Raw genomic sequence first — 15,544 nt, forward strand, 5'->3', positions numbered from 1 at the left:
TGGCAGTGTCAGGGTTGGAAATGCTGAGTCAGCAACAAGAACTCCAGAGAAAGCAATTCCAGCAGGAGGTTTGTCCATAAAATGTGGTGGGTGGGTTAAAGAGGGCAAGCTGCTTCTGGATGTGTGGCCAAGGGAGATGTTTCCTGGTCAAAAAAAAAGTGGGATTGTTCATCCTGGAGTAGACTGGGGATGACCTCAGTGTGACCTTCCAGGACCTGAAGGGGTTGCAGGAAAAATGGAGAGGGAATATTTCCAAGGGATAGAGGGACAGGACTCAGGGAATGGCTTCCCACTGCCAGATGGCAAGGTTAGATGGGATATTGGGAAGGAATATCCTTCCCAATACGCCTGTGAGGCTGGGGAGGCCCTGGCACAGGGTGCCCAGAGCAGCTGTGGCTGCCCCTGGATCCCTGGCAGTGCCCAAGGACAGGTGGGACACTAGGGCTTGGAGCAGCTTGGGACAGTGGGAGGTGTCCCTGCCATGGCAGGGGTGGTACTGGGTGGGTTCAAGGTCTTTCCAACCCAAACCATTCCAAGACTCCATGAAATCTTAGACTGGAGCAATCCCTGAAGTTTGGTGGAGCCAGGGCTGAGCTCCCTAAGGGAAGCGGGAGTCAGCACACAATGGATGACTGGAATGAAAACAGGAGGGTCAGGGTGGAAAATCCTCCCTGAATCCTCCTCCACACCTGAGTGCAAAGGGAAAGGAGCTGCACTGGTTCCCATGGATGTGGGAGCCTGGAGCTGCTGCTTTGGGCCTTTCACCCCATTTCCCATGGGGTGAACCCCCTGGTCCCACCCCAGCCGTAGTTCCTGTGCCTCCCACAGGGACTCTCTGGGATCTCCAGGAGCATTTCCATGGCAATTCCTGAGTGGATGAAGGAGGTTTGTGTGCTCGTGAATGGGAGCTGCACAGGAGCTGGCACAGGGAAGGGTCCATCACCTCCAGAGGGATCCCAAGGGAGGCAGGACCCCCTGGAATTGGGAATTGCTCCTCACCTCCCAGCACTCTCAGCTTTTAATGGATCCCCTTCATTTTACCCCTTTCCTGGCACTTTCGGGTGAGCCTCGTGTTGGAATCTCCCCCTCCAGGCCTTGGGAAGCTGCACTATCCCTGCAGTAACCCTGCAGTATTCCACTTTTCACTGACCATGCCACCAAGGCTTGGACAGACACACTAAAATCCGTATTTCTAAGGGCTGATCCCATGGAGAAAGAGAAATTCCTCCTTCCTTCACCTTTTCCAGGCTGGTTTTTGCAGCATCCCAGCATCACCCAAACCTCTTCCATCAGGAATGGGATCAGACTTCCCAACAGAGCTGCACAGGACATTCAGGGAAGATGAAAAGCACTTGGAAAAGGGCAATTCCTGCCAATTTGGCCATAAAAATTTCAGAGGCTTCAGTGAAGCCCTAGGTTCCAAGCTGGAACAACATTGTTTGATGGGGCTCTGGAGACTCAGCCCCTCCAAAGGTTTTATGGGATAGAGAGCAGAACTACGGAATTGCAGTTCCAGGGTGGGGTTAGAGAGGCAGGACAATGGGATTCAGGGCTGGCAGTGATGGCTTGGAAACCCTGATTGCCACTTAGGGTGGAAGCACTGGGATTTGGGAATTAGGAGGAATTAAAGAATATTTCCCATGTTTGAGGTGTCATTTTACGAGGGATAGGGTGCCAGAACACAGGGAATGTGTATCCAGGGTATGTGTGTTCCTTCCCAATATCCCACCCATCCTGCCCTGTCCCTGTTCCTCCCACTGCCAGAGGGGCAGGGCTGGATGGGATATTGGGCAGGAATTGTTCCCTGGGAGGGTGAGGAGGGACTGGGATGGAATTCCCAGAGCAGCTGTGTCTGCCTCTGGATCCCTGGCAGTGCCCAAGGCCAGGCTGGACGTTGGAGCTTGGAGCAGCCTGGGATAGTGGGAGGTGTGCCTGGGGTTGGAATTGGGTGAGCTTTAATGTCCCTCTCAACCCAAACATTCCATAATTCCAGGATTTACATTTCCTAACCCTTGCTCTGAGCATTTTCTCTCACCCATGACCTGTCCTGGGAAAAGGTTCACCCCCTGATTTCTTTGTTCCCCTCAATCCCACAAACTCTTCCAGTGGATTCCCTCCAATTTCTCCTTAAATTTTGAATTAATTCAATAAGGAGATCCCATAAGACCAATCCACAGAACCTTCATGGCACAGGAGCAGTTGGAAGCAGGAGAAGAAAGAAAACTTTGAATTTGTAGGGGAGGAGAGGGGCTTTGGTTGGAAAACAGGGTTGGGAATGAATTGGGAATGGATGCAAAGGAAAATGGATTTGGAGAGAAGGGATAGAGATGAGGCAGAGCCTGGAAGAGACAGAGATTGGGAAGGGAGGTAGGGAAGAGCCGTCAGATCCAAGGATGAGGGAATGGTTTGGGTTTCCTGCTCCCCTGTACCCTATGGAAAAGAAGATTTTATAAAACGGTGGAAAAGTGAGGACAGGAAAACTTCAGAGTCCAGTTCCCCCCACCCTCTAAACTGGGCACCTCAGCCAGAGTTTGAGAACTGAGTCCAACAAATCCAGCCAGAATTTTCTGGGAAAATGAGGAGGAATGGTCTGGCTCCCTCTGGATGTGCCAGGAATGAGAAGGAGGAGAGACAGAGTTTCTTGAAGCAGGGCAGTGGGGAATCCCCATCCCTGAGGGATTTCATCCATGTAAATATGACATGTGGGGACATGGGGCACAGGTGGCCTAGAAGGAACAGCTGGACTCTATCTCAGAGGGCTTTTCCAACCTTTATAATTCCATAATTCCATGTTACTGGGAACTTAAGGCTGATTTTGCATCTGAGTCTCAGGCCCAGCTCATCCAAGGGGAGCAGGAGTGGGGGCAAACCTGGGATGAGCCCAGAGGGGCTGCCCTGGGCTTTTTATGGATCTCCAGGAGGTTTCAGTGCTGCTGTTCCTGTTGGATTTGCAAAGAAGGATCCTGGAGCTCCAAAATGCCATTTTCCCCTGGACACTCCATAACATTCCCAAGCTCTGCTCCAGAGGAGCTCCCAAAGGCTGAAGGGTCAAATTCATCCCTTAAAACCAATTCCTCAGGAAGGGAGCAAATGGGAAGGAACAGCCAGGATGGGAAAGGAGCTGGAGATGCAAACAGACAATGCCAGCACCATTAACTGGGAACAATTCCAGGATCATTAACTGGGAGCTGGGATCAGCCAGCTGTGGCTGCTCTGGGTTTTTAGCATTTCAAAAGGGCTGGAGCTGCCTGGGATGGAAATCCATGAAGTTGCTGATGTTGGAGGTCTTGTTAGGAAGGGAGGGTTCCAGTTCTGGTTTCATTGGGAACCCAGCCCAGGTAGGGATGTTCAGGGTGGGGTTGGATCCTTCCTTGAGGTCGATGGAGTTTGGTGCCATCAGCCACATGAGCGGGGCTGGGCAGGAATTGGTGCTGGATCCATCCCAGAGCCAGAGGGAAATGGGGCAGGGAAAGATTCTTCCCCCAGAGGGTGCTGGGCACTGACCAGGCTCCCCAGGGAATGGTCCCAACCCGAGGCTGCCAGAGCTCCAGGAGTGTTTGGACAGCGCTGCCAGGGATGCCCGGGGGGGGTTGTTGGGGAGTCTGTGCAGGGACAGGAGCTGGACTCAGTCCTTGTGGGATCCCTCCCAGCTCAGAATATTCCAGGATTTTATGAAACTGCGCCGACCTCTGCTGGGATCATCTCCACCACATTCCCCTGTTTGAGAAATGAAACAGGCAGGAAAACCAGGGATAGCACTTGCAATTAATTGAAGGAGTGACCTCTGTGGCTGCAGGCAGATGCTGGCAGCTCCCGGGAGGCTCCATGCCAGGAGCAGTGTGAAAAGACAGGAATGTGGCCAGGGAAAGGCTGTGGCAGGAGCTGATCCTCCCCTGCCCCTGGGATCTCTTCCCTCCAGGTTTTCCAAGCTCATTCCCTCTTCTCCTGGCATTTGGGACAAGCAGGATCCATCCAGCTTCCAAAGAGTCAAATCAATTTTTCCCTTCCCCTTTCAGCACCTGCCAGCTGGGAACTGATCCCGGTAATCCTGGGGAAAGCCGGGATCAGGAGGGTTGGAAAAACGTTTAATTCATTAATTAATTATTAACGACTGCAAAAGGGCCAGGCTGGGAGTTTGTCACCCTCAATTAGAGGCTGGAGCTGGATTTCTCTAGGCAGGAGCAGGAGGAGGAGCCCTTGGGAAGCTGCCAGGGAGCAGAATTCCTGCAGGATCCGAGGGCACGGATGTTCCTGCTGCCTTTTCCCTGCCTTTCCTGCTGCTGTATTGTGGTTAGTTCCCACTTTGGAGGCAGAAGGGGAGGATGGAGGGAGCAGCTCCACATCCCGGGGCTGATCCAGCCCCGGATCCCCCCCCCACCAACCCAGAACTGGGATAACCTGGAAGAAAGGAAAGGGATTCCCTCAGGAATCCCTCAGGAGGAGGAGGATCAGGAGGGGCTGCAGGGAGAGGGATCAAACCCAGTTAAGTCTCTCCCATTAATTCTTTCCATGGCTGAGGGCTGGGGTTGCTCTATCCATCCTGCTCCTGTTCCTGGCTCCTTGTGGGCCTTTCCCAGCATTCCAGCAGCTCCAGTGCCACAGAGAGCAGGAATCCAGGTCTGAAATGAGCTCAGCAGTTCCCAGAGACCAAGGCTTTGGATGGAAAGGCTTTTCCTGAGTTTTCAGCCCTGATTTGGCCAGGAAGGGATTCATGGGAGCTCTTAGGGATGGATTACCTCTGGATTTAACCCCAGGGATTCCTGTGCCAGGCTGGGAGCAGCAGCTAGGAGAAAAGTCCACACATTTCCAGGGAATGTGCAGATTTTCCTGCTCGGGGAAAGTTTGGTGGAGCTTTTCCAGTTCATAAAGTGGAGTCTGCCAGCAGGAATTCCAGCTGATCCTTCCACAGCTGCTCTCACTCTTGAGAAGTTCATTGTCACCTGGGAGTGTCACCTCCAGGGTGTTCACTGTCACCTCCAGGGTGTTCACTGTCACCTCCAGGGTGTTCACTGTCACCTGGGAGTGTCACCTCCAGGGTGTTCACTGTCACCTGGAGTGTTGCTCCCATGGCACTGGAAGAACTCCTTAGAGACAGCCTATCCCAGTGAGTTATTCCAGGAATCAGGGAGCTCCTTGGAGGGGGATGCCCTGAGGGGCGGCAGTGGCTGCCTCACAACAGGAGGAGCTCCTATGCCAGGGGACATGTCCTGCCCTGTCCCTGTCCCTCTCTCTGGCCCTGGCTCTGTCTTGCAGCTCATGTCCCTGTCCTCATCCCTGTCCCCTTGTTGATATTCCTGTCCCACAGCTGATGTCCTTATCCCTGTCCCCAGCTGATGTCCCTGTCCCTGTCCCCAGCTGATGTCCCTGTCCCTATCCCCAGCCAATGTCCCTGTCCCCAGCTGATGTCCCTGTCTCTGTCTCCAGCTGACCACCTGTCCCTGTCCCCAGCCAATGTCCCTGTCCCCAGCTGAACCCCTGTCCCTGTCCCCAGCTGACCCCTGTCCTGTCCTGTCCCTGTCCCCAGCTGACCCCCTGTCTGTCCCTGTCCCCAGCTGACCCCCTGTCCTGTCCTGTCCCCAGCTGACATACCTGCCCCCGCCATGGGGCGAGTGCCGCTCCCCGGAGCTGGGCCTGGCCTTTTTCCCGGTGTACAGCGTCACGGCCTGCAGGATTGACTGTGAGACCCGCTACATCGTGGAGAACTGCAACTGCAGGATGGTGCACATGCCAGGTCAGGGGCAGGGACACCTGGGGACACCGGGGGACACCTGGGGACATAGACTGGAGGGACAGGCCACATGCCGGGTCAGGGACACCTGGGGACACTGGGAGATGGGCTGGAGGGACTGGAGGTACCTGAGGGAGGGGTGAAGGTGCCCGTGGCCTTGGGGAAAGGCTGGATCTGAGCCAGTAGGGCCATCCCTGTCCTGGAGGATCAGGGACAGCAGAGGGGGAGGGAGGGAGGGATTGTCCAGCCCTGCTCTGGGCGGGGGCAGCCTAACCCAGATTTCTGGGGTGGTTTTGGGCACCACAAAATAAAAAAGACATCCAAGAATTCAAGAAGGTCCAAAGGGGGACATGAGGATGGGGAAGGGTCTGGAGGGGCACAAGGAGCAGCTGAGGGCACTTGGCCTGTTCACCTGGAGCAGAGGAGGCTGAGGGAAGACCTCAGTGAGATCAATGTCCTCAGGAGGGGCACAGAAGGAGCAGCTTCAATCTCTGCTCCCTGTGACAGGGACAGGGCCCAGGGAATGGCCTGAGATTGTGTCACAGGGGGGTTGGGATGGATCTCAGGGAAAGGTTCATCACCCAGAGGGTGCTGGGCACTGCCCAGGCTCCCCAGGGAATGGTCCCAGCCCGAGGCTGCCAGAGCTCCAGGAGTGTTTGGACAGCACTGCCAGGGATGCCCAGGGGGGGATTGTTGGGGGGTGCAGGGACAGGGGTGGGACTGGGTGATCCTGTGGGGCCCTTCAGCTCAGGATGCTCCTGATTCCCTGTGAAATAGGGACAAGCCATGGAAGAGAGACCTGGGTCTGATAAAGGTTGGAAACGACCTCTGGGATCATCATGTCCCACCTTTTATAGCTCCAGTGCCTCCCTGGGGGCTGTTCCAGCAGCTCCTGCAGGAAAAGGCCCCTGTGGCAGGCAGAGGTGGGGACAGCTGGGCTCACCTGACTGCAGGGAGGTCCCTGGGTCCCCATCAGAGCCCGGTGTCCCCCTGTGATGGCTTTGTCCTGTCCCTGCAGGGGATGCTCCCTTCTGCACCCCGGAGCAGTACAAGGAATGTGCAGAGCCCGCACTCAGTGAGTACCAGGGAATTCCTGGGTCCAGGGGAATTCCAGCAGCCTGGATCCTTCTGGATGGCGGGAACAGGGGGATCTGCAGCCTGGAGAGGGGTTGGGATTAGCCCCAGGTTGCTGGGAATTGCTGGATGCACTCTGGGATGAAGTTTCTCCTGGTTCTCCATGGGGCAAATGGAGGGACCCATTCCAAGTCTGGATTTAAGAGACTCAGCCATGAGTTCTCCAAGCTGTTGTTGATGACAGAGTGTGGCCTCCCGCAAAAAGCCTCTCCAAGGTGGTGACAATTGGGATGAGCTGGGAGAGAAATGTCCAGGAGAGACCCCTTGGACCCTTTCTGGGAGGGAAAATCTCTGCTCCTGCCCTGCTCCATGTCCCTGCTCCCTGGGATCCCACCCTGCTCCATGTCCCTGTTCTATGGGATCCTGTCCTGCTCCATGTCCCTACTCCGTGAGCTCCATGCCTGCCCCCCTGCAGGTCTCCTGGCAGAGAAGGACAGCAATTACTGCATCTGCAGGACCCCCTGTAACCTCACCAGGTACAACAAGGAGCTCTCCATGGTCAAGATCCCCAGCAAGACCTCGGCCAAGTACCTGGAGAAGAAGTTCAACAAGTCGGAAAAATACATCTCGTGAGTGGGGGAGGACCTGAATTCCTTTGATTTTGGGAGGGAAATGTCTGGAAAATGCCCAGTCCTGGCCAATCCATCCCCAGCACAGGGATGTCCTCCAGGGAAGAGCAGACAGAAATCCTGGAAGGGACAAGGTCGATTTCTTCTCAGTAGCTACTAACAACCTGAGTTCTTTCACAGGGATTGTCCTTGTGGGAATCCTCCAGTCCCACCAAAAAAAGTGCAAATTTTCCCAATTTTGCTGATCCTGTTGCAGATTTGTATCTCTGGACTCAGGTTCTCAGGCTGTGGGGCTCTCCCAGCCTGGGGCATGTGATTGCCATTTGTGGGAAGTGAAAGTAGTTCCAGATCCTTTGGATTCTGCTTCATAGAATCATGGAATGGTGGGGTTAGAAGGACCTTAAACCCATCCAGCTCCAACCCTGCCATGGGCAGGGACACCTTCCACTAGCCCAAGTTGCTCCAAGCCCTGGCCAGTGTGGCCTTGGACACTTGCAGGGATCCAGGGGCAGCCACAGCTGTTCTCGGCACCCTGTGCCAGGGCCTCCCCACCATCACAATCAGGAATGACCATCCAAAAAAAGAGTTCCCAGAAAAGGAAGATCCAAGATCCTGAGGAATTCTGGGAAAACCTTTCCCAGCTGCTCCAAAGGCTCCCAGAGCCCTCAGGGTGCCCTGGGCTCCTGCTCTGCACCACCTCCAAGTTCTGTGGGTTCTAAGGACCCTAAAGAGAGAAGCAATCCAGACAAAAAGGAATAAAGCCCCAAAATCCAGTTTTTCCCTTATCCCAAAGGATTGAGCCACCAGTGGCTCCTGAGCCGATGTTTTTCCCATTTCCACAGAGAGAATATTCTCGTGCTGGACATTTTTTTTGAAGCACTCAACTACGAGACCATTGAGCAGAAGAAAGCCTATGAAGTGGCAGCCTTACTTGGTAAGGGGGGACTGGGACCAGTTTGGGGTCTCTACTGGTCTGGGAGGGGCAGAGAGATGCTGGGAGGGGTCCACAGCCCTGAAACCCCCAGCAAGGCCCCATCTCTACTTTCCTCACCCCACCACGGCATCCCAGGAATGTCCCCATGGATGCTCCATGTGTTCATGGAAGGTTCTAGAGCTGCTCCATTCCTGCCTACTCCCTTTTTTTAGAGATTTTGGGGCTGGATTGGTGCCATCTGTGGTGCAGGGTGTTTAGGACATCCCAAAACCATCTTCCCATCACCTCTTCCTGCTCCAAATTCATGTTTTCCAGCCAGGCTTGAGCTGTTGGCCTTCAACTGCTTCATGGAGGAGGAGATCCCATGGCAGGTTCTGCTCTATCCCTGTCTGCTCCCAGCATCCCAGTTTTGGGGAATTCTGCTCCCCATAGTGCTCCCTGGACAGTGGCAGGGGGAGGACATCCCAAAACCATCTCCCATCGCCTCCTCCCTGCTCCAAATCCATTTTCCAGTTTCCAATTTCCAATCGCCTCTTCCAGTTTCCAGCTGGGCCTGAGTTCTGGGCCTTTGGATGCCTCATGGAGGAGCTGGAGGAGACTCATGAAAGGTTCTGCTCCATCCCTGCCTGTTCCCATTTTGGGGAGATTTTGGGGCTGGGTGGCCACTGGGTGCTGTGGTGCCCCCTGGGCAGTATGTGGACAACATCCCAAAATCCCATCTCCATCACCTCTTTCCTGCTCCAAATCCATCCTTTCCAGCAGGAGGTGGAAGAGACCCATGGAAGGTTCTGGAGCTGCTCTATCCCTGCCTGCCTCCAGCTCCCCATTTTTGGAGATTTGGGGTTGGGTGGGTGCTGGGTGCTTTCTGTGGTGCAGGGTCTGCAAAACCATCTTCCCATCTCCTCTTCCCTACTCCAAATCCACCTTTTCCAGACAGGCCTGGGCCCTTGGCCTTTGGATACCTCATGGAAGAGCTGCAGGAGACCCTGAGCTGCTCAGCCCCAAATCAGCTCCAGCTTTGGGGTTCCAGCTGCAGATTTGGGGTTGGCCCCATTTGGTTTGGGGTGGGGGTGAGCTCCCCCCGAGCTCTGCAGCCTCCCTGAGCCACCTCAAATCCCTGGATCCCTCTGGAATACTGGGGGTGCTCAGCACCTTGGGAAGCTGGAGCTGGGTCACCTCTGGGGCATGGAGGTGTCCCCATGTCACCCCACATGGGTGGCCCTGCCAAAGGGTCCCTAGAGAGCTCTTCTCCCAAATTCCTGGGGCTTTTCCAGGAATTCCAGGGAGGAAGAGGAGGGTGCTGGAGCCTCTCTGACCCAAACCCCATTTGCACCTCATAGCACCCCCATTCCCAAGGCTCTGGAGCTTCAGGAAGAGCCTCATCCCAGAACCTGTTTCCCAGGCTCAAAGCCTCTAGATGATTCCCTGTGGTGTAAATCCAGAACACCCCTGGGATCATTCTGGGTTCTCACTTTGTTCCCAAACTTTTACCCTCTTTCCTCTCTCTGTGTCTCATGAACACCCCTGGAAAAGGCCCCTTCCCCCCCTCACCCATGGGTGCCTTTGCTCAGGGCTGTTCTCCAGCAAAATCCATGGGATTTGCCTTCCCTGAGCACCACATCCCAGTTACCTTCCCAGCACATTCCTGGGAATCTCCTCAGGTTCCTCCTCCACCCTGGGACACTCAAAGAGAAGCTGGGAGATGCTTCCCAAAAACCCAGGGCACCTCCCTTCCCACTTTTTGCCAGGTTGGGGTTTTTCCTTTGCTCCAGGGGCGTTCATTCTTCTCATCACCTTCCCCAGACTGGGAATTGGGATTCCTGGAGTGCTCCAGGCTCCATTAGCAGGAAAACCATTTCAGGGCCAGGGCCCATTCCCAGAGTGCTGCCAATGCCTTTGGAGACTCTGCTGCTCCGGGAGGAATTCTTCCCAGATTGGAGGCTGGCAGCTCCTGGGACAGAGCCCAGCAGAGCCCAGGAGCCCTCACGGTGCTGCTGTCCCCTGCAGGTGACATTGGTGGCCAGATGGGGCTCTTCATCGGGGCCAGCATCCTCACCATCCTCGAGCTCTTCGATTACCTGTACGAGGTAAGGCTTTGCCAGCCCTCACCCCAAATTTCCCATCCTGGTCCCCCTCAGCCCTGGATTTTCTGTTCCCTGGGGATCCCAGAGCCCCCACAAAATCCTGTATTTCCAACCTGCCTCATCCAGGTCTGCCACAGCCCCATCTCAGGGTGGGAATAGGGAGTTTCATTCCCATGGGATGTGAGAGTTGTCCGTGGCTGTTGATTTAATGTGTTCCAATCCAGGCTGGGGACATGTCCCATTCCAGGGAAGGGAATCCCACAATCCCAGCTGTGAACTCACTTCAAATCCTCTCATTTTCATTTTTTGGGGGGATGCTGACTTTATATTTTTATATTTTCAGACAATTCCCCTCATCCCAATCTCTCCTGGGCAGCTCCAGCATTGGTGTCATTAACCAGGAATAAAAAAGATGGAAAAATTCCAGGGCTAAAGCTCAGAGAGCAACAAAAGCTGAGCCTGAATTTGGAGCTTGGCCTAGATACCCAAATATTTCATTAAATTTGCCTTTTCCTGTATTTCTGGGGGATTTTTCCTAAGTAGGCCATAAGAAGCATCACAAATTTGGGATTTTCCTCTCTGTTTTCCTCCTTTCTTTGACATTTGCTGATAAAATTTGTCAGATGTGGGGGGTTTTGCAGCTCTTTTTGTTTTTTCTTCTTATTTGAGCTTCAAATACATTTTGTCCTCTCAGAGAAGCTCCCTGGGGATGCCCCAGCAGGGGAATCTTCACATTCCCAGACATTTAACCCCCACCAACCAGGAGAAAAGGAATAAAATACCTTGAAATTTCAAAAAAATCCATGGTTTCCCCCTCTGCTCAGAGTTTCACAAAGTGAGGGGGTCAGCACCTCAAAAATTTGAGTTTCCAGACAAAATACTTCGAGATTCTGGGAACAACAGCAACTAGACACTTTTTTTTTTTTTTTTTTTTTTTTTTTTTTTTTTTTCATGGATTGGTCAAATTTGGGGGAAATATTGACCATAAAGAGGTTTTTTTGTGATCTTCTGCTGAGCTCTGTCCTCATGGTCCCAAATTCCCACCACACTTCCCTGCACCAGCCAGGATCCACATTCCTTAGGAACTGACCCATTTTTTTGCCATTTCAGCTTTTTCCTCCTTGGTTTTATTTCTCTTTTCTCCCAGTGGAAGTTTTCCAGTAAAACAGTTCCCAGGTTTTATGGGATTTCCCTGGAAGCCAAATCCTGCAGCAGCATGAAAATGAAGGGGCTGGGAAGGAAAATGGAGCTCACAGAGCTGGAACTTTTCCGTGAACCCCAAAAGGGTCCCAAAAATCGAAATTTTGTGGGTTTTGTTCCTCGTAAAATAATCCTGGAATGGTTTGGATGGAAGGGACCTTAAGGATCATCCATTCCCACTCCTGCCATGGCAGGGACACCTCCCACTGTCTCAGGCTGCTCCAAACCCCAGTGTCCAACCTGGCCTTGGACACTGCCAGGGATCCTGGGGCAGCCACAGCTGCTCTGGGCACCCTGTGCCAGGGCCTCCCCACCCTCCCAGGGAACAATTCCTGCCCAAAATCCCATACATCCCTATCCTGGGCAGTGGGAAGCCATTCCCTGTGTCCTGTCCCTCCATCCCTTGTCCCCAGTCCCTCTCCAGCTCTCCTGGAGCCCCTTTAGGCCCTGGAAGTGGCTCTGAGCTCTCCCTGGAGCTTCTCCTCTCCAGGTGAGCACCCCCAGCTCTCCCAGCCATGGCACAGCTCATGGAGAATCCTCCTTCTCCCAACCCTTTGGAATACACCCCAAACCCAGCACATCCCAGTGCTCCCTATCCCACTGCAGCCTCTTCCCACCTTAGTCCCGACTCCCTCTTCTTGCAGCTGATCAAGGAAAAATTATTGGACCTTCTTGGAAAAGAGGAAGAGGACGGGAGCCATGACGAGAACGTGGTAAGGAGAGAAGGGAAAACTCCCTGGGGACGCTGGAGCTCTTCCCACATGTGCCAGGATCCTGTTATTAAAATTATAATTAGAGATGCCTCTGCCCCAGTTAAGGTGCAAACGGGACCAGATGCCAGTGACAATAATCTGGAGGGGTTTATTGGATGGTAAATATGAGAGAGAGAGAAACAGCAAGGGAAAGAAATGGAAAATAGGTGGGGGGACCAGAAAGAGAGTGAGAGACAGAAAAAGGAAAATAATCACCATCCATGGATCCCAGCAATGCTCCACTGATCTTCTCCAGATGGTCTTCGTGGTGAAGGCCCCTCAGAAGCACAGAATGGGTTAATGCAGCCCAGGCTAGGCAGGAACCCCCAGGTACATCCCTGCAGGAGTGGAGTTTGTCTCCTACATCCCACTCCAGGTTTGGTGCATCAATGCAGTCCTGCAGGGCTGCAGGAATGGCCCTGGGGAGCACTTTGGGGCTCTTTGGTGCATTATGACACCCCCTGAGCTGCTTCTCACCTGAAGATCCCGTTGATGTGGCCCCCCAGGACTGGGGGCTCCACAGCTGAGCCAGTTTCTGTAAGGGAGGATGGGTGTTCACCACCTCAGACCAGAGGGACACCCAAAACCTCCTCCCCCCCTCATTTTGGGGACTAAACCTGGCTCCTGCAGGCTCTGGTGTCCCCCACCCCAAACCCAGCCAGGGAAGAGTCCCTGCTGTGATTGGCTTCTTGTGGATGCATTCCTCTCCCTCAGCCATTGTTTTTTCCTAGACCTGAGATGATTAAAGAATGGATTTTCCCTTTATCTGATTTGGTGGTTTAACTTACAGTCAGAAGCCCCAGTCAAGCATCTTCAGGGAGGCTTCTTTGGCTTCTTTATCCAGTTTTTGTTATAATGAGCAAAACTTGATATCAGTGTTTCAGGGATGAACTATTTCAGTCTCTGACAACCCCAAACCCAGCCAGGGAAGAGTCTCTGCTGCGTTTCTTGTGGATTCATTCCTCTCCCTCAGCCTTGTTTGTCTGAGGTGATTGAAGGGTGGCTTTCCCTTTATCCAGTCCCAGCAGTTTGATTTCCAGTCCAAAGCTCTCCAAGGAGGTTTCTGTGGTTGTGGCTCCTTTACCCAGTTCTTGTTGCAGTGAGCAAAACTATATCAGGAATAAAATACCTTGAAATTTCAAAACAATCCACAGTTTTTCCCCTCTGCTCAGAGTTTCACAAAAGGAGGGTCAGCACCTCAAAAATTCGAGTTTCCAGCCAAAATTCTTAGAGACTGTGGGAATGACAGCAACAAGATACATTTTTTTTTTTTTTCATGGATTGGTGGAAATACTGACCATAAAGAGGCTTTATGTTTGAGGCATGAAGTATTTCAGTCCCTGGCGATGTGGGAGGGCTGGGGGGCATCCAGCAGCTGTGGGATAACACATTCCCTGGTTTTCCATCGGCAGAGCACCTGTGATCCAGTGCCAAACCACTCGGAGAGCCTGAGCCACACTGTGACCGTGCCCCTGCAGGCCCCGCTGGGGACACTGGAGGAAATCGCCTGCTGACCCCTCCCCACCACAGTGCCCATCCCAAGGAAGGAAAACTGCACAGGGAAAACAGGGACCCAGCTCAGGTTTGCACCCGGGGGGGAAAAAAAAAAGATGGGAAAAAAAGAATACTGGGGGAAAAAAAAAAAACTGGAAAAAAAAAGATGGAAAAAAATTATTTTAAAAAATCTATTAAAAATAAAAAAAAAAGAAGAAAAACTCACTATGCATTAAAAGAATATAAAAATAATATAAAACTATAAATTCTAAATATACTCTGCCCAAAGTGAGAGGCGCCTTGGACCTGACTCTTGTTGTCCTTTCCTCCCTGGGGGGGTTTGGTTCCAATCTGGGAAGCAGCTCCCAGGCTGGGAGAGCTGGGAATGTTCACCTGGAAAAGGGAAGCTCAGAGAAGAGAAACCTCAGAGCCCCTTCCAATGCCTAAAGGGGCTCCAGGAGAGCTGGAGAGGGACTTGGCACACGGGATGGAGGGACAGGACACTTTTTGGGATTGTCCAAGCCTCAGCAGCAGCAGCAGCAAATCCCAAAGGAAGCAAATCCCAAATATCCTGAGCATTGCAGGCTAGGGCTTCTCCTGGCCCCAGCATTCCTCAGCTGCCTCTCTTAGCTCTGTTCCTCTTTGCAGTCCCTGGGTTTCAGTGCCAGAAGGAGCATCCCAGAATTCTCCATTCCCAGCGCCATAGGCTGAGAGTTTTGGGATAAAAGATCCCAAAGGCGCCGCTCTTGGATCCTTCTCCCGGTCGCGTCCTCCGGGGGAGGTTGGGTTGAGTCCCGAGCCCAGCCCAAGGTGAGCATCGCTGGAGAGGAGCCACAGGGGCTCCCCATGGATCATCCCAGTCCTGCTCCTCCGCCTGCAGTGCCTGCAGAGTCCAGGAAAAGTGGGTGGGGTTCATTCAATTCTTTTTTGATTTTTGGGGGGAATTTTTGGAATTTCCTTCTTCTCCCATTCATGGATTCTGTGCTTTCTCCTCATTCTCCTGACTGATATTAAAGCTGGTCTTGTGGAAATGGCCAGGCTGTGTCATTCCTCCTCATCCCCAGTGGGAGGGCAGATCCCAGGAAAAGCCTCCCCAGGGCTCTTCCTCATCCTTATCCCTCCTTCTCCTCTCCCACCACATCCTCACACAGCTCTGGATGGAGTGGGAGTGGTGCCATGGCCGTGCTCAGCTGCATCCCTGTCTTCTCTGGGGTGGGGATCTCCAGGAAGTGCTTGCATCTCTGGGATGTTGTGGAGTCTTTGCTGACAGAGCTGCTGGATACCTCTCCATGAGGTTTGGGGATTGTGCAGCCTGGAGAGGAGAAGCTTTGCAGCGAGCTCAGTGAGCCTTTCCAGTGCCTGAAGGGAGCCTGGAAAAAAACATGGAGAGGGACAGGGGACAAGGGATGGAAGGACAGGACACAGGGAATGGCTTCCCACTGCCCAGGGCAGGGCTGGATGGGAGATTGGGAAGGAATTGTTCCCTGGGAGGGTGGGGAGGCCCTGGCACAGGGTGCCCAGAGCAGCTGTGGCTGCCCCTGGATCCCTGGATGTGTCCAAGGCCAGGCTGGACACTGGAGCAGCCTGGGATAGTGGAAGGTGTTCCTGCCCATGGCAGGAGTGGGAATTCAATGATCTTGAGGCTACTT

General features: G+C 53.4%; 1 protein-coding gene across 2 annotated transcripts in view; it reads left to right on the top strand.

Moving 5' to 3' along the window:
- The window catches only part of LOC310918686 (acid-sensing ion channel 2), a 395,266-nt gene extending 380,440 nt beyond the window's left edge, over positions 1-14,826 (top strand). Inside the window, exons 4-11 of one of the 2 annotated variants that reach the window (XR_014591724.1) lie at positions 5,581-5,731; positions 6,747-6,803; positions 7,278-7,431; positions 8,274-8,365; positions 10,373-10,452; positions 12,294-12,362; positions 13,814-13,983; positions 14,544-14,826. Coding sequence is in view for 1 of the 2 variants with exons in the window: in XM_083877632.1 (XP_083733758.1) it covers positions 5,581-5,731; positions 6,747-6,803; positions 7,278-7,431; positions 8,274-8,365; positions 10,373-10,452; positions 12,294-12,362; positions 13,814-13,915 (705 nt within the window). In the remaining variant the exon portion in view is untranslated. Of the gene's footprint in view, positions 1-5,580; positions 5,732-6,746; positions 6,804-7,277; positions 7,432-8,273; positions 8,366-10,372; positions 10,453-12,293; positions 12,363-13,813; positions 14,217-14,543 lie in introns of those variants that run through there. The other variant, XM_083877632.1, reaches the window with a different exon arrangement.
- The last annotated feature ends 718 nt before the right edge of the window (positions 14,827-15,544 follow it).

Source organism: Zosterops lateralis (genome assembly GCF_965231275.1).
Source record: "Zosterops lateralis genome assembly, chromosome: 24".
NCBI lineage: Eukaryota > Metazoa > Chordata > Aves > Passeriformes > Zosteropidae > Zosterops > Zosterops lateralis.